Source organism: Ceratotherium simum, chromosome 9, assembly GCF_057802395.1.
Source record: "Ceratotherium simum simum isolate JZ-2026a chromosome 9, ASM5780239v1, whole genome shotgun sequence".
Taxonomy (NCBI): domain Eukaryota; kingdom Metazoa; phylum Chordata; class Mammalia; order Perissodactyla; family Rhinocerotidae; genus Ceratotherium; species Ceratotherium simum.
Window position 1 is genome coordinate 79,731,100 of NC_141908.1, and position 22,887 is coordinate 79,753,986.

Below are 22,887 nucleotides of genomic sequence, written 5' to 3' on the forward strand. Positions count from 1 at the left end.
CATTTAATCTTATATGTATTTTGCATTAACATGTATTATTTCATATAAAACATTTGTGTACATACAAATGCAATTACTTATATTAAGATTACTGTTGTCGCAATTGTCTACTCTATCTCTCTGCAGGTCCTGAGAGATCTTGGGAAGGCTTTTCAACTTTCTTGCTTTCATCTGAGGCTGTAGGTGCAGGATCTCTGGTTTCTACAGACCCTGCTGTAATATGCAGACAGTGTTTAGGTTAGATTAAAACTGACTCGATCATTTGGAAAATTATAATCTACAATGAATGCCTTGTAAATACTATTTCTCAGATTCCTAGGTTGTTCCTCTTTCAGATATCTTCATTTCAATTTCTGTAATAATTTCATTTACTTCTTATCTTATTTCAAAGGCTTTCTATCTCTGGAGCGAATAGCATAAGATAGAAATGTGTCAAATAGATGTTATTCATCGTGTGGCTATTTTTAGATTCTGTGATCTCCATGACTGTTGATTCAGAGAAGTAGGGTGGTTCTGAAAAGAAGAGGCATTGTCTCTCTCACCTGTTTTATTGGTACCAGAATGAGGGTAAAGTTTTCCTTTGTCTTCAAAATCATCAACAATCTGTGGATTAAGCTTAACCCCCATAAGCAGAAATGCCTCCATAGAGCCATCGACAATTAAGAGACACCTTCTTGACTTGATGGTAAGTGTGACACTACATCAACCCCCACAAACCCACTTCCTTTCTGGCAAATAGAAAACAACTGAGAACATGAGTTTGCTGTCAGCTTTGAGCACTGACGGAGAGGGCTGTGTCCGTCTCTGGCAAACATGAAGTCAGACCTCTGGTATTTCTTTCTCTTCTGCTTCCAAGTTGAAGTTCTAACAGGTAAGTGGCCTATTGAATATCTGCTATTAAGTTATAATTCCAGCAAAGATTAATAAAAATCAAAAGTAGAAAAACTAGGCACCAAATAGAATTTTTTTTTCTTTTTTGGAAGTAGGAAAAATTGCAGAAGAGCCCAAGAAACATGGCTAAGGGTGTTTGTCATCCACGTCACTGTTGATGGCATTGAGTTTGCATTGCTGCCTTTGATTCTGTGTTTTAAGACGAAGAAAAATGTTTCATTGGACTATTAAAATTTTAAATTACCTGCTTGGAGTTACCTTTAGTGGATGAAGTCGAAGACTGGCTTACTGTTCTCAGAGAAAGATGAAAGGCAAAATGACTTGTGTCTCCAGAATGAAAATTAAATAGTCCTGGCATTTGGGCTGGGTACTCTTTCTGAAGGAGAAAATAAAATGGAAGGGCTTTGAAAAGAAAGATTTTTATTTTAATCCTCTCTGGGTGGTCTGTTGTCAGAAATGCCCAGGCTGCCACAGAGTTTTTTCAAGACCAGTGCGGGATGTAAAAACATTCCCTAGCCCCTGTAGACATTAAAAAAAATTATTCAGAAGTCTTGGATTCTTTCTCTCAGATGGTATAGATCAGACTTTATTAGAACAATTTAAATAACGCTGCCCACAACTAAATTAATATACGTGCTTCTGTTGCTTCTTACTCGGTACATTTTTGCATTACGTTTGTTTTGTCTTCAACTCTGAGCCATGTTCTGGAGGCTGAGAGAAGCAAAGAGAAATTATATTAAATTGGGACGTTCTGTCAACACTAGAAGTGAAAGAAGAGCTTTTCGTAGGTATAATCTTATCTAGAAATAAATTTTGCAGTGGTACAAAGAAATATACTTTATTTTTCTCTCCAAAAAAATAAAAAACAAAAGCAGATTGGTCAAACGTTTGCTCTTGTGGTAACTCAAGGTGGCTCAGATGCCCTTAAGTAAAGAGGAATGAGGAATGAGTGTCTACTTAGAATAAGTGCCAAGGGCAGTTCGGGACTGCTTGATGGTTTAACTGGGCCTCTTCTACAACCCAATGAAGGCCTTTAGCAGGATGAACAAGGAATGAATAGCTTCGGAATTAGTATTCATTCATTCATTCACTTATCCATTCATTCACTCAGCACCAAGCATTTGCCACGCAGGAGTGCTGTATGTACAATGACAAGCAAAACCAGGTCAGTCGCTGTGCTCATGATGCTAACGGAGTGGTTGAGAGAGACATTAATCAAATAGTTCCATGAATTAATGGTAATTACCAGCAGAACTCAGTTCTATGAGAGGATGTTAGAGAGAAGCCTGTCTAGACTGGTGGATGTGGAGGAGGGGCTGGAGAGCATGGTTCATCGAAGTTTTTCCTGTGAAAGTGGTACCTGAGCTGAGATGTGAAGAACAAGTAGGAGTAGATGGGGAGAAGGGCATGAGAGTGGGAAGGACATTCCATACCATGAGAAGAGTAAGTGCAGAGGGCCTGTGGCAGGAGGGAATGAAGGAAGGTCAGCCAACTGCAAGAAGGCAGATGTGCCTGAACACAGAGAGGGAAGTGGTTGGGGATGGTGCAAGATGAGGCCGAAAAGAAATGCAGAGGCCAGACCATTCAGATTGTATGGATTTTCCAAGTGAAGGATTTTGGATTTTCTTCCAAGAACATTGGTACAAGTCATTGAAGGATTTGTCTGTACCGCTAAAAAGCATCCTGATATGCCAAACCCATTTGGGCACTTATGGTGGTGACATTGTGCTCAGGAGATTTGAATTAGCAGTGGTGTATTTTCTGAGGAGGGATGGACCCAGCCTAGGTTGAATTATTTCAAGTTGCCAGACTAAGCTGATGAATAAATTGTACTTCTAAAATGGTATTGGCCTTAGATTCTAATGGAATAAAACCAGTGTTCGCTCTCATCACACAGAAAACTGTGCCACGTGACAGGCTGTTTTCCTGTTGACAGCTGGCATAATTGAGGCATGAATGGCTAAGTGGTGATGGCAAATATGCTAACAACCTTCAAATTCAAAATATCACCTCGATGCATTTATCCAGCAACTACCATTTTTAAAAGCTCCAAACACAAAGTAAACTGAGCATTGCAGGCCCTTTCCTTTGCATATTTTTAATCCTCCCGACTTTGTAGGCTTGCTTATCCCACAAAAAGGTAGGTATTTTCAACTTCAGTTGATGTTTGAAGAATCTCAGACCAGGAAAGGCTAATTGATTTGTTACATAGCATTTGTGGCAGAACCAAGATTAGAACTCAAATGTGCCTGACTTCAGTATCCACATTCTTTCCACACCGGGGTGCAGTGGCTCAGATATGACACAAACCTCAAAGAGAGAAATTCTCATCAGTTTTGTTGCTTGGTTGGTGAGTTAAGAGGTTGGAAATCATGGTGAGTCTCAGTCTTCTCTCGATTTCTATGTAAAATTTAACAAAGCTGTTGTCTTTTAATGATTCTGGCACAATAGGAGGCTCCTCATTGTAAAAGAATCTGGGAAAAATGTGAACCTCTAATTGCATTTAGAAGACGCTTTTTCTAGACCTTATGGGCAATGGGGACCATGCGGGTGACCAGATGAATTCTGGTTTTAGAAAGACCACTTTGAAAGCAGTGGAGTGGGAATGACAGATGTCAGATGGTGCTTAATAAATGTGCATGTCTCCTGACGTGTTCTGGGTGGAAGCTGGGAGGATAATCCTCAGGCTCATTTTGAGCCATGCTTTTGTCACCAAGGCACTGAAGCAGTGACTCCTGAATTCCGCCACCTCAGGAAAAACAGCCCTTTGGCATCTCCAGCCCCGGCCCCTCCTCAGAGCGCTGAGAGGAGTCTGTGGGGCTGAGCTGACCTTTGATTCCCTCCCAGCACCCCCTTCCAGTTCATGCTGGATTTAAAAAATTCTGAATTGTCAATCTTTTCTTTCTGTAGATGAATTTAGGCCATTCTCACTCAGCATGGTAAGCCTTTATTGATTTTATTCCTTCAATAGGATGTTTATTTCTATTTATTTTCCTTTGTTATAGTATCCTCTTTTTCTCTTTTGTATTTGTTGGTATGATGAAGTTTCTGTTAACTCCTCTTTCCCTCAGTAATGTGGAAGGTTGACTACACTTCTTAATTGACTAAGTCATTATCATGTTCAGAGCATCTTAATTGAATGTCTATTGATTTATTATTGTATTCAAATGAATGACAATGCCCTTGCCTGATGCCCACCCCCCTCCCTTTGACATGAGAATGTAGGAATGTTCTTTCCTTCCCTCTCTCGTGCTGCTCCATTAGCGCACCCCTGCCCCATACAGAGGTTTTGTTAAAATAACTGAAAACTTGTAGTTGCAGGTCATTGCTAAGTTTCTTCTTATGGCATTTCTCTCTTGTTTCAAGGATTCTTTCTTTACACTTATTTAACCTGTTTTCAGTGACAGCATCCTTCTTGCCATCTGCTCCTGGCTTGTGATCTCTGTTCTGATCCAATGATCAGAAGATTTCCATCATTTTCTTCAGATACCCTGAACTCTCTGAATTCCAGCAGGAATTCCACCCTTTACTCCGATGGGTGACTACCATCTTCTCTGGGAATAGGATTCCTGGAGTGCAGTCTTTTCTTTGAATAGTCTGTGGATATTCATTCACTGTCTGTTGGCTTCTAGGGTTGCAGGTGAAGAGTTCCATGCTAGTCTGATTCTCATTCCTTTGTAAGTAACTTAAAAAAAATTCTCTAGAATCTTGTAAGCTATTCATTTCAATATTGGAACTCAGGAATTCCAGCAAGATATGCCTGGTTCTGTGAGTGTTTTCATTAACATTGCTTGGGACTGGGTAAGCCTTTTCAATCTGCTGTTGTAAGTGGGGATTTTTTTGTTTTGTTTTTTAATATCAGGGATATTTTTCTCCCAGTACCTTAATTAATCAAAAATTTTTTTGTCTTTTTTCCTTCTTTCTAGAAATGCCTGTTATTCTCATGTACAATCTTAAGTCCCTTGTTTTTTTCTCATTAGTGAACAAAATGGCTTTCATAACTTGCCATTCCTGTCAACAACTCCCTCAGATGAAATAGAATATTATAGTTTTTTAATTACTAGCAGCATGTTCCCATTTCTGGGTAGAAACAGAATGTAGGTGTGCAGGGAGGCCCTCAATTCTCATCTGAGCTTTGCTTACTGTAAGATCCATAGACTTGTTTGACCTGAAAACAATGGCCTCAGTGTTTACAGTTGTAAACTGAGCAAAACCTATAACTTAAGCAATCTCCCTATGCCAAGAATATGAATTCATATGCAAAAAGATTTATTTGGCTTTGTGAATTTAAAAAGATATTTAAAAAACCATTTGTAGCCTTCAATACCCCCCAAAAAGGGCTACATTTGCTCCATAAATGGCATCTCTGTGCCACTGCTATTACAATAAATTGGGTCTATCAAATGGTACTTTTTGGTCATTCTAAGTAAAATAAGAATTTTGGCATTTGAAACCTTTTTGTAAAAATTCAAAATTATATTTTGGAAAGTGGAATGGAAGTATGTAGAGAATATAGAACACGAATGAAAGCTGTTAGTTAAAAAATCTTTTCTTTTCACTGATTTGGCTTGGAAGCTTGATGAAAACAGACCAAGATTTGTAAGATTGAAGAGAGTCAGAAGTTGGGGAAACGAACCTCCTCTAGGTCATGCGCTACATACTCATGCCTGTATCTGCTTTTCTTAAGCAAAAGCTAAGAGGAAACACGTTGTCCTTAAGGAGGGTGACAGACTCAAGGGTTTTGATTCAGTCAACCACTGGTTCTGAGACGATCTTTTGTTTGTCTGAGCCATGTTGACATGGACATGGCACCTTCAACAAGCAATTAAAGATCTTAAATGTAACTTTTTGAATTTGAGAAATAAAACTTGTTACGGACATCATTTATATTCCCCCACAGCTCAGCATCAAAAACATCCATTCTTGAGCAACAACAACAAGCACAACCTCTCCTGCACCCACAATTAAAGTTCTGTTCGTTTTGTCCTAAGTCTAAAGCAAAAATCTCATCGAGCTCCTGTTTGTACTTATTTATTTACGATGAAAGTTTCTTGTGTATGTGAATCCATATTTTTACATTTCTAAAGGCAGGTGAGTTACAGAATAATCATTAAGAATTTAGACCTTGTCAGAGCAAGGGGCTGACTTTCTTGCAAGTTCAGATACACGGGCAGCTCAACACACAGTGGTTGATGGATGAGTATGTTGAGGGAAATGAGTGTGTTCAGCACAATGTAATTTCATATCTAAGAAATTATTTTGTATATTTTTTGATGTATGATAACTATTTCAATCACAGAATACATATATGGCACCAATGTGAATACTGCTTTAAGTGTTTGGGATGATTATATACCAAGTACATCTCAAAGGAAAAGCAATATCTGAAAATAACTTCCAATTATAGCTTAATGCACTATGACGCTTTTTAAGCGTGTGGGCTCCGGTCTCAGATTGTATAATTCAAATTATGGCTCCATCACATGTTGGCTCTATAACCTTGGGCCAGTTATTCAAGCCTCAGTTTCCTCATCTGTAAAATAGGGATAAAAATAGAAAATCTGACTTAAAAGGCTGTTAGAAACGTCAAATGATATATTGCATGTAATGCATTTAACACAGTACTCAAAACATAAGAAAGACTCAATGCTTATAAGTTGTTGTTAGTATTTTTTGGAAACTCTTGAAAGCTTAGATATTTATATAACTTTCAGACCTATTGTGCTTCAGGGAATTGGCTGGGCGTCACTCAGTTTGAGTCTTTGACTTTGGCCTGGGAAACAAGTGTTCTCCAGTATCCAGTGAATGAGAGCTCTTGCTGTTTTTCTTTCTCCTCCCCTCAGCCCATTGCAGGACATTTACCAACCATGCTCATATTTTTCCACACATTCATTTATTTAATATTATTGAGCTTCTAATAGGTTCCAGGTCCTGAGATTATTTAGGTGACCATGATGAAGTCCTTATCCTTGTGAAGCTCATGGTTAAGTGAGAAAGATAGATAAAAATAATTATGATCTAAGCTTATACGCATTATAAATATACTGATGTAAGCAAAGTATTATTGAGAACATAGAGATAGGATTCTTTGTCTAGGGGCCTCAGGGACCAATTTAAAATGGTTCTTAAAGAATGAATGAGGGTTTCTAGGCAGATAAAGGGGGTAATTGGACATCCTAGTCTATGGAAACAGAAGTAACAATGTGAAAGGAATGGCCAAAAGGTTCACTCTGGCTTGAACTATGGTCCATGAGACTGTGAAAGGATTTTGTATCATGCCAAGAAAATTAATTTTTTAACTCATAAGCAACAATCTAATGGAGAGTTTTAGGCTGGAGAGTGAAATGCTTTTTAGAAGCACAGTTTTGGGGAGCAGCATTAGGGACGGACTTGGAGGGGCGAGGCTGTTGTTGAGAAGTCCAGTCAAGAAGATGCTTCCACAGATGACAGAAGACATGAAAATGTCCCAGATTGGCAATGGGAGTGGAGAAAAGAAATTGAATTCAAGAGATATCCTTGAGCTGGAGTCAATTGGACTAGGTGACCAATTGGATCAGGACAGTCAGAGGGGGGAGAAATGAGGAAGACTTTGAGGTTCCAAGGGTCAGACTACTGACTCCCTTAGAGGATGAGGTTTGGGTTTGTGAGTGAATATTGAATTCAGTTTGGAAGTGTTACTCTTGTTGTGTCAGGGGATATCCTGATAGAGATGTTCAAAGGACGTTGGAAATACCCCCCGGAGCCGAGGGGAGAGGTGGGCTGGAGAGAAAGGTGTGGGTTCCTGGGGTAGAGAAGAGAGCTGAAGCCTTCAGTGTAAACGAGTTCGCCCAGTGGACACCCTGTCTGTGCACCCAAGGGGCTGTGCGCAGCGGCTGAGGACAGGAAATCACGTGGACATCGTGGTGCTGATGGAATTCCTTCTCCCTCCCCATCTGTGGAGAAGAGTTGGGTTTATGTCATGTCCGTGATTTCCCTACTAGCACAATTTCAAATCAATGGCAATGAAATAACTAGAAAAGTAATTTGCTTGAAAATTAATTACTTCATGAATATTGCTACAAAGTTTTATAACACCTCTGGGATTTTTCCATTTTCATGAAGAAAATCAGTTTTTACTAGAAGACAATCAATCTTCCATTTTCCTTATTATATGCACTTAGAGGACCAAGGGTTGTTTTATCCTCCCTACAGAGTTCCTTGGAGAGTAAAAACAATTCACACGTTTCATGTATGTGTGAGTGTATATATAGTCTTTTGGCTTTTTGACTTTCTCTTCACTTTTCTTTATATTTTTTGGCTTTCTTTTCTGCAAATGTTAAGAATTTAGATGGGGTTTATTATGCTTACCCTTCCTACGAATTTCCATCACTTCTTTATAATATGGATGCCTTTGAATAATAATGTAAATATTAAAATGATGCATATATAAAAATATGCTAATCAGGATTCTAAAAATTTTAGCTATTAGACTCAAAAGAAATGACACTGCTTTTATGAAGGGTGAAAAAAGTGGTAAAAAGCACATTTTTTAAATGCCAGAATTTGTTTGTAAATGATCAAATGTAACAAAAACCTAATCTAAACATTGCAATTTTTAGAACTTTGCCTCTTATGTTACATTCATGTGCTGTGCTAAGCTAAAGCTTATCATTGTTGGATTACAGAAAACGTGTTTAGCAAGCACTATCAGTAATTGCGAACTCAGGAGATCTTATCTCGCTATCACTCTGGGACCTTTGTGGAGGTTTGTGGTTAGCAGTCTGAGTTAAGGAGAGTCAAGTTGAATTGCTGATTTGTCTCGCACCCCCTGCATGGCATGGGTTTTCTAAGTGTTTTTGCCAAAAGCTCTTCAACTGGGAAAGTACAACTGCTTACAAAGGGTCCTGGCAGATGGGTTCTGGCAAGATCCTCTCATGCTGAAGAAATGAAATAGTTCAGATATTGAAAGAATCAACTTGCAAATAAACTTCTGAACCATAGGGCAATTCTCAGGTGAATGACCTTTTCTTCAGAGATTTTCTTAACAGCCCTTAAAAAAGAAGATGCAAATGCTCTTATCCTTTAAAAACTTTGAAAACTTAAAGAGGTCACCTAATATAAAGCCTCTGGTTTCCCTCTTGAAAACATTAGTCTATTGATATCAACGGTAATGTTATAAAAATCATAGTTAGCAGTGGTTAACAGGTTTGAGCCTCTATTGCGAAGACTGTACCCTTTAGACATAGTATTCATGTGACTAAGAAGATAAAGTACCTGTTCTCTCGAGTACTCAGAGTCTAGGAGTACCAACAAGGAGTAAACAGATATGGTAGCAAAAACAAAAACTAAGACTTAATATTCAGATTCTAAGACTCATCACCAGGAGTCAAGAGAACATATTCTTATTTGTGTTTTTAACAATGCATTAAATGCTAAAAGATATAGCATGGTGTTTATATCACAAATCACTAACACGTTGTGGTTATGAAACATCTGGGTGTATGTATTAGAACAATCATTGGTCCAGGAGCTCCTGTCCTGGCCATCCCTTGGGCAAATTTAATGACTGTGCACTCTGGAGGATCCACATATTCCACCAGGTTTAAACCTGTCCTCCCCTCCATAGACATAGAAGAGCCAAGAGAATCATCAATCATCTAAACAAGTCTGTATGAACCCAGTGGATATTTACAGGTGAAGAACCTATGTCTTTAAAGCTCAAACAGATAATTTTCATTAGAACCTGACATCCCAGTTAAGGAGATGTCTTTTATGCTTGATTGTATATTTTCATGTACTTGTTTCCAGAAGAAAGGCGATATGGTATAGCTAACACCGGAATCATGTCTCAGCTATGAGCTGTGTAATCCTGGGCAAGATATTCACTTTTTTGACGCTAGATTAACTTGATAAATGTAAATGTAAAATGAAAGGCTGAATTGGACCATTTCTAAGAGTGCTTTTGGTTCTTACATTCTATAATCTACAATTCGTCTCCTCAGATTTATAATATCACTGAGATCTACATATTCATTTGTTCATCCATCCATCCATCCATCCATCCATCCATCCATCCATCCATCCAATAAATGTTTATTGTGACTTACTGTATACCAGGTGCTATTGTAGATACCTGGGATGGATTGGTGAAAAAGATCAACAAGGTCCTTGATTTTCAAGCTTACATTATAGTGGGGTAGCCAGACAATAAACAAACAAATAAACCAGATATTTTCAGACAATGATAAATACTTTATCTCAGGTAATATGCTAGAAAGTGACTAGGGGTGTACTTTGGATTAAGTGGTCAATGGTTGCTGGGGAAATAAGAAGCAGCCATAGGAAGATCAGAAAGAACATTCCAGGCAAAGAAACAACAAATTCTAAGCCCTGGGGACCAGCTTCTCGTGTCTGAGGCATCAAAAGAAGAGCAGTGTGGCTGTAGTGTAGTGAGTGGCCGGTATAAAATGGCGTTGGAGAGCTAGGGTGGGTCATGCAGGTCATGGGAACCAGGGCAGGAATTGGATTTCATTCTAAGTGAGATGGGAAGGCGCTGGATGTTGATGAGCAGGGCAAATGACGCTATCTGATTATGTATGTTTGAAGAACGATCTGGCTGCCCTGAGGAGAATGGATGGTGGATGAGTGAGAGCGGAAAGTTAGGAGGCTCTGGAGTCCCAGAGAGAGGTGAGGCTGGTTTGCGTCAGTTGCAGTTTACATGGGGGAGATGTAGATAGATTCTACCAGACATGAAACAGAGGTACAAGAAATTAGAACTTCTTCCTATAGACAGATCCAACAGTGATCCTGCGGGACTCGGTCTGGAGTGACCACTGTCTAGCTTCGCGTGGCTGCTGCTTCCATTACACTTCCCTTGGCTGTTGCTAGTGTCACTTCAACCTTAGATTGAACCCAAAATCTTTCATGCGTCCAAGAGGTTGTGTGACCTCAGACAAATAATCTAACCTGTCTGGGCCGTCAGTTGACTGTACATGGAAGAATCGGACTTGCTATATGATTTCTAAGGTTATCAGGTCTGACTGTGTGTGATGCTGGGCAGAGGTTGAATCATGTTACAGGAAACACGAGCATGAAGGTAGGGGTGTTTACAGGGTGTCTAAAACATGGACAGACAGTGTATATGAGAATTTATGGAATTGGAGATGGTATGTTAGGGAGAGTGAGGAACATATCAAAGACAGTGTGAGAGAGGATATTGTGGAGGGTGATTTTATATTAAGAGATGGTGGATGAAGAAAATTTAAGCATGAGAAAAGGAAGAAAAAGACTGGTGAGGTGGACACTCACAAGTTTAACTACTGGCATGGCAGAGGAACTGACCAAACTTGATACCCAACCAATCAAAACAAACGCTGGTATAAAAATTGGTGCTATCGTACTACTACCCCTGGTTGAATACTAGACTTGGAGATAAGAACCCCAGGGAGGGTGGAGAAAAGATTCTAACTGCTTCTTCAGTTATAAGAAACGAATGTATTCAGATTTTCCTTAAATTGTTTGTCTTTCCATGAAATGCTTTACTCATGGTCATAGGGGTGATCTCCTTTTGATACTATTCTTCAAATGTCACCAAGGCTAAGGGGAATTTGTGATCAGGCGTTGGAGCAGATCTGTTCTATAGGTGCCAAAGTAATTATGAAGCAATTGGTTAGATGCCAGAAACCAGAGTTTCTTTAGTTGAAAACAGTTAAATTGCAGATTTAGAGTTGCCAAATTGTTTTCCAGATGAAATCTTAAGCACTGGGGATGTGGAAACTCAAGTCAGGCTTCTTATCATTACATTTAGTAATAAAAAAGTGACCTAGGAAGTTTTTAGACTAAAAATGATACAAAGAGAAATTAAGCGTGTCCAGTGGAAATGACACTTTGGAATCCCCAGTTACTCCTCTGATGTCAATGGCACACACCCTTGGCACTGCCACTAGCAAAAAATTTAGGTCGTCTTCCTAACCCTACCTAAATACTTTTATGGGCAAGGAAGATAGTCTCATTCATCTTCATCTCTCCTGACTCCCTGGAACAGCCTAGTATTATGCCGGGACTGAGAGAGGATTATGGGAACACGGTTTCTCCTCTGGAGGACCCGACGGCAAAGCAATGGGTCTCTCAGTTGTTTGTAGTCTCATCTGGATATGTTCTGATCCTGGATCCATAGGGAGTGAGTGTTGGAAAGAACTTTAAGATGTTTTGCTCTCACTTCCTTTATCACAGATGAAGAGACTGAAGTCCAGAGGGGTACTCTAGTCACAGAGGCTTGCTAACGGCAAAGCCAGAATTTGCCTCTGGTTTCCTTGGGAACCACTGCATTGAACTTGCACCCTGTACCGCCGACCACCATGTTTCATCTTGCGTTGGGTTATAAGTCACAGTGTGGGCACAAGAGGGGAGAAAGCTGCTGACAAATCATCTTCAGAAGTAGAAGGCATTGCATCTACGACTGTGTGTGCACACCGTGGCCGTGGACACTTTTGCTTCAAGATCTCTTTGTGGTTTACTTGCTGCCATTCTCAAGTCCTTGGGAAATTTGCTCTGAACATTTCTAAAGGATCTGAGAACCAGCCCCCTGATTTTAACTTCCGCAGCAGATAGTAGAGACATAAGCATCAAAACAATAGTAGAGCAACATAATTTCCTTTCAGACAAGCACGTCCCCAAGCAAAACACCTTCCATTTCAATCGGATATAGACTGCATCTCCCCTCAGGCCATCAGTTCTTTCCTCTTTGCCTTTTGCTTACATTGTTCCCTCTGTTTTTAAAATGAAATGAGCATTATTTTCCTTCTCTATACTTTTAAAACTTTTTAATTCTAGAAACAAACATCTATACAGAAAAGTGAACAAATATAAATGTACAATTTAATGCATAATTATAAAGCATACCACCTCACTCCCGCGGTCACCACAGGTTAAGAAATGAAACATCGTCAGCTCACAGAAGCCTTTCCACTCCTGTGTTTTCCTTCTTGATTCCACTGTTCTCCTCCTTTATACGAACTGTTAGACTGGATTCTGTGATATTCATTTAGATTATATATTCTGCAAGAAATTGCAACATGCATACTTCACTTATCAAAGTTCCAAGTTACATATACCTTTACTATCCTCCTAGACAATATGTTCTAGGTTGACAGGTCATTTCTTTCAGCACATTGAAGATATAGGACATAATTCCACTGTATCAGGGCTTTTATTGTTGATGTTGAGACATCACCTGTCAGTTTAATAGTTGCTACTTTGAAGGTGATCAATCTCTTCTCTGCCCGCTTTTAGGATTTTCACTATGATATGTCTAGATGTGCATATTTAAAAAAAAATCTACATGCCAGCCTGGTGGCATAACCATTAAGTTCGCGTGCTCCACTTCGGCAGCCCCGGGTTTGCGGGTTCAGATCCTGGGCACGGACCGACGCACTGCTTATCAAGCCATGCTGTGGCAGTGTCCCATATAAAGTAGAGGAAAGGTGGGCACAGGTGTTAGCCCAGGGCCAATCTTCCTCAGCAAAAAAAGGGGAGGATTGGCAACAGATGTTAGCTCAGGGCTAATCTTCCTCACACACACACACACACACACATATCTACTTGTGATTTGCTGGGATTCTTGAATCTGTGGATTATGACTAATTCTGAATAATTTTTCTAACCTATTTTCCAGTTCATCAGCTTTCCCTTTAGCTCTGTCTAATATGATCTTTACCTATCCATTGAGTTTTAATCTCAGTGTGGGTTTTTTTTTTTGCCAGTTTTAGTCGGTTCTTCTTCAAATTAGTTGACTTTTTTTTTTTTTAGTTTCCTATGCTCTGCAGATATTGTTACAAGTTTAATTTTTATTTCTGTTTTGGAGATCTGATAATTCAAAGATATAATTATTTGTGGGTTTGTTTCTGTAGTCTGTTGTTTTTGTTATCTTGTTTCCTTGCATGTCTGATTATTTTTTATGGTGTGCTTGTCATTGTATTTAAATATTATTTGTAGAAACGACTTGAGGCCTAGGATGTAAATCTTTTCTTTCTAGAATAGTTTGCATTTTTACTTTCAAAAGCCTAGGGGTAGTAATAGTCCAAAATCATCTTAAACAAAGTTCAAGGATTGAGGTTTTCCAGACTATTGAAGTGACTTGAAGGTGGGTTTCAATCTGCACAGGGGCTGGTTTACTTCTGGTTTGCCTGTATTCCAAGGATGGAACTCTTTGGAGTCCCAGATTTTTGAGGGGAGGGTCTTCTACTAGATTTCTCACTTTGTAGACTCTAGGAGTTGAGACAGAAAAACAAAAGTTTGAATCTGGGAGAACAGCAAATGCTCTTAGAGTAAAAGCAGCTTCCAAGCTCTGCTCATCTCTCTGGTTCTCCAAATTTAACCTAGTAATTTTTCTTCCTTTTGTCATCTCTTTAATCCTTTTAATAATATTTTTAGACACTTTGTTCAGCATTTTTGGTTGTTTTGGTGTGGGAATTAGTTTGAATAATCTGGACATAACTGAAAAGTAGAACATGTGTGTGTATTTTCACAATCAAATTCCCCAAGTTGAAAATCTCTTCCCTAGTAATATGAGAGACATCAGTTAAAGCCTAGAGATATTAAACAAAGTAAGAAACTGTGGTGAATCTTAAATAAAATTAAAGCAACCAGTGCAAGCAGAGTTGTGGTAAATGATCCCCTTCCATAACGCTAGCCCTCTTATAAATTGGAGCAATTCTTCCAGAAAGCAACATGGCAATACAGAGTGTTAAAATAATGTGTAACATTAACAAAAATAACATTTTGACCAAATGTTATAATATTTACATAAAAGCAAAATGCTAAAAATAACCCCAATGTCCAACATTAGTGAAATGCTTTAATAAATTATGATAGATTAACATTATGGACTATTATATAGTCATTAAAAAGGATAATTATAATAACTATGTAAAAAATGGAATGTTTATGGTATAACATTCACTGACAACAGCAGAACACAAAATAATATGTTTGCTATATAAAACAAGTATAAAGAGCAAAAATACACAAATAATATCTCTATTTCACTGGAGGACTAGGTAATTCTTTTTTCTTAAAAATTCTTTACACTTGTTACATACTTTTCTCAAGACAAAAGACAGAGATTTCAAAACTTAAGTAAAGAACTGTCATGCTAATAATTTTTCCCAAACAGTTTCAGCATGAAACTTTCTCATGTTAAAAAAAGAAAAAGAAGGGGGCCAGCCCAGTGGCACAAGCAGTTAAGTGCACATGCTCCGCTTCATCGGCCATGGATTCGCAGGTTCAGATCCCGGGCGTACACCAATGCACCGCTTGTTAAGCCATGCTGTGGCAGCGTCCCATATAAAGTGGAGGAAGATGGGCACGGATGTTAGCCCAGGGCCAATGTTCCTCAGCGAAAAGAGGAGGATTGGCATCGAATGTTAGCTCAGGGCTGATCTTCCTCACACACACACACACACACACAAAAAGAAACAAGAAAAAGAAGAAAGAAAAAGAAAAAAGGAAGGCAAAGATCAGTTTGAACTTAAACCCTGACAACTCAGAATCTGCAACCAGGCCAAAGCCATTTCACATGCTTCCCTCTGTGATCCCTACGCAGCTCATGAAAACAAGCTTGGCTTCCTAGAAGCTTACAATTTATTAAAAGAGTGGAAAAGTAAACAGCAACCTGGAGCTCACCTTTGTCCTCAGACCTCATTCAGTTCTCGATGGTGCGCAGAGAAGACACATTTCTATCATTTGAAAATGCTTCATCCGTCCTTTTACTCTCTAGCAGGAGGGTATAGTGTAAATATATATAATCATCCATTTTCAGTTTAAGCTATTTTATACTTGTAAAAGTTTTTGTCCTAAGCTACACCTTTCCCCAAATCTCTCCTTGTTTGACTAAGTGCTAATCCTCCTCAACTTCAATTTTAAAAGTCACTGCTACAGTGGCATTTTCTGATTCTCCAATCAAAATTAGACCCCAACCCACCTGCCTTATTCGAGGAGCACTGCATTCCTGGCACGAATTACGGGGCATTACTACATACTTATTTGTTTACCATCTTTCTCCAATAATGAAAGCTGCTGAAGGGCGGGAACCATATCTGCTTGATTCATACCCTGCAACGGTATGATTTCACATGTTACACGTCATACATTCGTATACGACATGCAAGCGTCTGCTTAGGTTTTCTCCTCAACAGTTTCACCTTTGGTCTTGTTCTCTTTTTTGGTTGTGGGGGTCTTTCATTCGGGTGCAGTAGAGGTGGCTTTATGAAGAGATTACTTCTCTGTTCGAATATAATGATTAGGCCAACGTATTCATAAAGTGTGATGTTTGCTCTGCTGTCTTTCTTTTTATCCAGGAAAAATCAATGATTCTGCCAAGTCTGAGATGTTTACATTTCACGACGGAGGTGTACAAATTTCATGCAAATACCCCGAGACTGTCCGGCAGTTTAAAATGCAGCTGCTGAAAGGGAGGCAAGTCCTCTGCAACCTCACGAAGACTGAGGAGAGTGGAGACACGGCGCCCGTGAGGAGCCTGAAGTTCTGTCAGTCTCAGCTCTCCAACAACAGTGTGTCTTTCTTCCTGTCTAACCTGGACACTTCCCACGCCAGCTACTACTCGTGCAAACTCTTCGTTTTTGATCCTCCTCCTTTTCTAGAAGACGTTCTTAGCAAAGAATATTTGCATATTTATGGTAAGACATTGTTTTCATCTCCCAGACTTAAAAATACATACACATTTTGACGATTTTCTCACTAATGAAAACAATTAAACAAATAAGTATCTTTTGTGTTGGAGTTGATTTAAGTGCAATTGATGGCAATCATTTATGATGAAAATATGCAAGGGATGATTTATTATTAATAATAAAAATTAGTATTAATCAGTCATATGCAATTTAATCATGAAGACTGCTGAGTTAGAAATAGGTCATGTTGTCTTTAAAACACATATGCCATTAAAATCAGGGAAAAAAGTTAAGACAATTGCTCAAACCCATGGCTTAATGGCTATAACCTCTATTTACCTAAGGTTTAAGGTTTGTGTTTTATGCTGGGTTTGAAGTGAGGTGATTGAAAATAATAGTTTTATATCATTGCTTTTCCTACTTACTGCAAAATAGAGACAGAAAAGCCCTTTTTATTAACCACATTTGTAAACATATACGTGTATAGAGTCTTTTAGGTTTTAGTTTTTGGATCCTTGCTCTAATACTAAGATAACGTTATTTACCATTTACTGGATTTCGTGATTGTAATGAAGAAAAGCTTCGTGTGATTAAATAGCTCTTTTAAGTTTGGTAAAAGCACTTGTGATGCAGCACAGAAAGAGAAGATTTGATTCTCAGACTTTTTCCTTAACATGTCTGTTTTCCAACCCAGAATCACAGCTTTGTTGCCAACTGAAGTTCTGGTTACCCATAGGATGTGCGGCTTTTGTGGTGGTCTACATTTTCGCCTGTGTACTTATATGTTGGCTTGTAAAAAAGGTGAGCAATTTCTACCTTTTCTTGCATCTGTTCTACTGAGGAATATCAGTGGTTATTTACTGCACATACTGCTCTTGCCAGAGCAATTTAATCAACAGGTAGATGATTTCTTTTCCTCAAGATATATCTACTAATTTGGCTACTAACTTGGAACAAAAGCTCATTTATTTTACAGCCACTGTATTCCAAAAAGGAGTCAATGGCTTAGAGAGAGAGATATTATTATTATTATTCAAAAGAGAAAAGGAAATTGGGTCCAAGGAAGACAAAAAGTCAGGAGAAAAATTAAAACATAAAAATAGACGCTTCTAACTTTTAAAAATTATTAAATGTGGGCAGCAAATTTGATTCTAAGCTTCGTAAGAGTTAAAGCAAAGACGAAACAATTAGTTGTCACTCAACTGGTCAAGTAAAAACCAATCAGCGAGAACATCTTAGAAGGTGCCAGGAGCAACTGGGAAGGAAGCAGCCAGCTTCTTTACATGGTGAGTTATTAGGACTCCTTGCTTTTAAAGAAAACCACCGAAAAGCTAAGCATAAAGATAAAACAACACCAACAATGACAACAGCAAAATATCTCTGTGCTGGGGGATGTGACTTTTAGTCTTTCACAATACAGGTTCCCAGTCTGCATATTCTGCAAGTACGTCCACAGGGTCATCACTGACCAGACAGTGTGTATATCTGCGCAGAACGGCACTTGACAAGAGAGATAAAGAGGGAAGAGAGTGGGAGAGGGCCCATGATCTAAGTCTACTGGGGAAGGAACAATAAAGGCAAAAAGGAGGAAGGAAGTTCGGCAGAAAGCTCTTTTCATATTGGACTCCTGCTTAGCCTACAGTCAGGAGCCGAAGTCACACTGTAACACTTCTGTTATATACTACTTCAACAAAGACTAGAAAACAGCAAAAACAAACAAACAAGAGCAGCAAACCAGGGATGGATATGGGGAAGAGTAGCTGACAAACCATGTTTCTGACTTTTTCTTCCAGAAGTATCGCTCCAGTGTGCACGACCCTAATAGTGAATACATGTTCATGGCCTCAGTGAACACAGCTAAAAAGCCGAGACTCGCAGGTACAGCTCCATCTGGGGGTTTGGGAAGGGAAGAGCTCTTGACATTAAGCCTGGAATTTTAATTCTTATTTTAAAGGAAGAGAAAATGTCTCTCAGGCCTAATTTTAGTATTTTCTGTGAAAGTCTGAATTTTCACTTTAACTGAATTTATGTTTTCTGAAGTACATTGAAAACAAACAATAAATTTGTAAACCACTATTAAAAATAAACAAACAAAAGTTCATAAGCCACTATTGTATCAGAGCAATTTTCTAATTGATATTTCAAGAATAGAGATGATTCTAAGTCTTCCTTGTTAAAAATGTAAATTACTGAGTGAGGCACTGTGGGGGCTACACAGATATATGGAGATTTGGGACTGAGATTTGGAAGAGAGATCTGGGCTGGTGCTACCAAGGGGAAGAAGGAGAAATTGGTGAAGATATTCAGTTATTTCGATGTAAAGAATGTGAGGTTTAGGGGACTTGGATGGCCGCAGAAGGCCAGTTAGGTGGGACTTTGACCTTCTCCGTGGAGAGAGGGTTGTCACATTGTGGAGCATCCAGAAAGTTTGAAGCATCCATTGTGGAAAATCTGTAATCCTAATGCCTTTGAGGTTGCAATGATGTGAGGCAGACGGTGAGACAGAAGCCACCGCCTTTTTGCCACCACTCAGTGGAGAAGGACTGTATAAAAGGCAAGCACATAGCGTCTGTTGTCATGGGATTATAGCACGGGAAGGGAGCCAAACGCTCCTTTAGTCCATCTTCTCATTTTTTAGATGAGACAGATTGATACCAACTGATTCCTTTGGTTCTCCAGAGACACTAGCAAAGAGCTTGTGTTTCATTATTTTGCTATTAAAATCTTTTCTCTGGGTCTCTGTGCTCGTAATAATGTGTTCTGCCTTAGTGGACCCCTGAAAGCAGACCCTGAGACAGACACCTGAGTGCAAGTAGTTCATTTGGAAGGTGACCCCAGGAGGAAGGGGTGAGGGAGCAGGGAGAGTGAGACGGACAAGGAGGAAAAGCAAATGAAGGGTACTTTACCAAGGTCTCAGCTAGAGGCCACAGGACCTCTGAGACGTGTGCGGATGTCTCCCAGACTGTTCTCCTGAAGAAAGCAAGTAGGACATCTATCTGCTGGCGCCCGTCCCCACTGGCTTGGGGTTGCCTGCAGGGGGCATTAATTCTCCCTCGTTCCTGAGCTGTGCCAGGTGCTTGGGATGAGCCTGCTTTCAAGTCTTCAGAGAAAGCCTTGAGGCAGAAAAGCAGCGAAATGCACGGGAGGGCTATTTTGCTCGAATGGTCAGCATGTGCAGAAGTGTCCCCTCCAGCTGTGGCTGGAATCAAAGGTGGCCGGTTTCATACCCAACTGCCAAGCCTAGCATATACCTTGCAATTAGATGTAAAGTAATAATAACTGTGAAAATGGCCAGAGTGTAAGCTTCTTGAGGGTAGGCAGGTCTTTCTTCTGTATTCTGAAAGCATTATGCACACACAATTCCCTGCAGAGCATGACCAGCACTTCTGTAAAATAGGCTTCATAAAATTTCTGGAGGGTAGGTCCCCAAACAGATGACTCCACAGGCTTAGCACACAGCAGGTGCTCAAGAGATGTTTATTAAATAAATAAATGAATATTGAATCTAGGTCAAATATTTATTGGATGATTATTACATGAATAGCACCATACTGAGTAATGTGTGTTGGGTAGAGGGAGGGGAGACCCAAGGCAGTCCTTGTCTTCAGTTTGTAATGTCATTGGGAGAGGCGATGTGTTGGCATGGAGAGTTGGAGTCACATGATAGTGTCAAAAGTCCTCAATTAATGGCAAAGTATAGCGTTCAGATAATGTCTGTCATAGGAGTTGAGACTGGGCTGGGTAAAACTTCATGGGAAATGTGCAACTGCTGCTGGGTTTTGAAGCATAAGAAGAGTCTGGATGGGGTGTATGTGTGTGTGTGCATGCGTGTGTGTGTGCATGCGTGTGCGTGTGTATGTTTTTACAAGAGGCAGAGGAAAGGAGAAATCTTGTTGAAGGTTATTGGCACATGGAGAGCTTTTAAAGAATTCTTGCTAAATTTTGTTACAGATGTGACCCGTCATATGGAAGTCTCTGGCACCCAGGCGTGAACCATGTTGGCCAGCTCCCTCCAGCTTGAAGTGCAAGATTCTCTCATTTCCTGAACCACGGAGAGTCTGACCTGATTTGACTGCATACATCTTCTACTGGTGTTCTGTTCAGTCTGGACCAGTGGCTCTGTCAGTCAGTAGGGATTTTAACAGACTGCCTCAGCACTGTTGAGTTCTCTCAAAACCAACACCCGCTCGCAACTAGCTTTCTAGCAAGCCCAGCTCATGCTCACACATAGACCTCACTGGGACGGAATCCCTGTCTGCACACATGCTTCTAGCAATGCACCAGCTAGTAAACACACATGATCTACAAAAATTTTTTAAAGATGCTAAGGGTACTGAATCTGCAAAGCAATAGGGCAGCCCAGGGCCAGCATCTGTCCGCAGTTCACTAACAGACTACCTCTTCTTCCAGTAGGGATGGGCATTTCAATCAGACAGTAGAGGGAGATGCTTCAAAACTGTAGTTATTTTATTTCTGAACTGTGGACATGTAACTATAGTATGCTAACACATTAGTTCACAGAGCTCTTTGAGCCCCTGTTGACCACTCCACCAAGAGTTCAGATGCCTCTGCTGCCCTCACTTTTCCTTTTTAAAAATGCTTCTACATGACTACTTGACAGACACTCTGCGTAGGGAGCTATGTCTACGTTTTTTCCCTCCTCTGCTCGATTTTATATATATATATATATAGTGGCAGCCTAATGACTATAACTTGCCTACCTTCTTCCTACAAGCATGTTTTTGCTCCAGAAAGACATCTTATTTGTCTTACTTCCCCAGATTTAGTCAGAATGGTTTACTTTGTTGACTTACTGACGTTAGTGGCAGGAAACGTTGCCCAGAACCAAAAGCGACTTCATTTTGTGATACTGTTTTCTACCATTATCTATGTTTTCATGGTGCTATTAATTACCAGTTAGGCTATTTTTGTAGATCATATTCAAACTGCAAACAAACAAAACCATCTTTCACTGTCAAGCACTGTCCTGGGGGTGGAGCCAATGATCCCTTCAGCAGTTCCCAAGGCCACTGCCGAACTGTAGCAGTGCTGCCTCTGGGCTGGACAGGCTGGAACGGCCCCCATCAGCCTGGAGCCGCCATGCAGACCTGGGGGAATTCCAAGGTCTCTTGAGCCAGGGACAACCCCGTGCTCTTGCCCCCAGAGTCTGGAGTCACCCTGGGGACCACAGTGGGTCTGCCTGCACTTGTACCTCCAGGATCTGTGAAGAAGCACAGCTGTGTCAGGGGACATCAGCGTGATTCCCTCTCCTGGAACCCACTCAGCCTGGAAACTGGCCATGGCCCTTCGAGAGAGTCTTCCTTTGAATATGATTTGGTTGGAAAGATTTTTAAATACATGCAATGTGATTACTCTTAGCTGAAATATTTTCTCCTCTTCCTGTCTGCATGCCCAAGGCTTCTGAAGCAGCCAATGTGTATGCAACAACATTTCTAACTTTAGGTAAAACGAGATTATTTACTGGTTTTAAAATTGGTAGCTGCCTGCTTATGTTTACTTGAAAAGTGAGACCTAATGTGTCATTGTGCATGCTTATATTATTTTAAGCGTGTGTAATGCTGGATGTGTACAGTACAGTACTGAATTTGTAATTTGAATCAAGAATGGTGTTCTCTGTTTCCAGCTGACGTGGACACCCTGGCTGGCTTTGCAGAGGTGTTCCTTGAGTTGTTAGCAGCTTTCTGTGGGGGGCGGGGTGGGGAGGAGAGCCTCCACGTGGCCCGTGGGGCCTGGTTGTTGGAGTTGTGCCCTGAAGCATCCTCACCCTCAGCACTGGATATTTCAAAGTGAATTATTAAAGGATATAATTTCTGTGAAATAGAAACTGGTTTTAAGAGGAGCTAATTATGAAATAGATTTTAGTAGTAGTAGGAAACTCAAGAATAAACATTTGATTCAGCAACTGAAATATACCTCACAGTGTTTTCTTGGGGGGAGGGAAATGATTACTTACAAATTTGACCTTGTTCTTGAAGATGGTTACATTGCTTGGAACAGTTGCTCTTTTCGTTTTCATTTTTTAAAAAACTTTTGAAACAACCACAAACTTATAAAAAATATGGAAGTACAGCAAAAAGACTGCTCTTTTCCTGAGTAAGTTTCCGACCTAATGCTCTATCATCTCCGAATAGCATGTATTTCCTATAAGCATTTTATCCTTTTTCCTATATGTAAAGAAAGAACACTCTCCTCCATAACCACAGTAAACCATCAACATCATAAAATTAACATCCGTACATTGCTGCCATCTGATCCTCAGACTGCATTCCAGTTTTTGCTGAGTGTCCCCGTAATATATTTTTTAGCA

At 39.8% G+C, this 22,887-nt stretch overlaps 1 protein-coding gene across 1 annotated transcript; it reads left to right on the plus strand.

Annotated features, from left to right (window-relative positions):
• Nucleotides 1–775: 775 nt before the first annotated feature.
• Nucleotides 776–22,488, plus strand: ICOS (inducible T cell costimulator). Its single transcript, XM_014784756.2, has 5 exons — nucleotides 776–871; nucleotides 16,227–16,565; nucleotides 17,254–17,360; nucleotides 18,353–18,437; nucleotides 20,511–22,488. Exons 1-5 carry the CDS (start codon nucleotides 814–816, stop codon nucleotides 20,549–20,551), a joined length of 630 nt encoding a protein of 209 aa, XP_014640242.2. The 5' UTR covers nucleotides 776–813; the 3' UTR covers nucleotides 20,552–22,488.
• The last annotated feature ends 399 nt before the right edge of the window (nucleotides 22,489–22,887 follow it).

Coding starts and splice junctions, on each gene's coding strand:
- ICOS (XM_014784756.2), top strand. CDS start 814: ATGAAGTCAGACCTCTGGTATTTCTTTCTCTTCTGCTTCCAAGTTGAA. Junction 872..16,226: donor CCAAGTTGAAGTTCTAACAG/GTAAGTGGCCTA, acceptor CTTTTTATCCAG/GAAAAATCAATGATTCTGCC. Junction 16,566..17,253: donor AGAATATTTGCATATTTATG/GTAAGACATTGT, acceptor TTTCCAACCCAG/AATCACAGCTTTGTTGCCAA.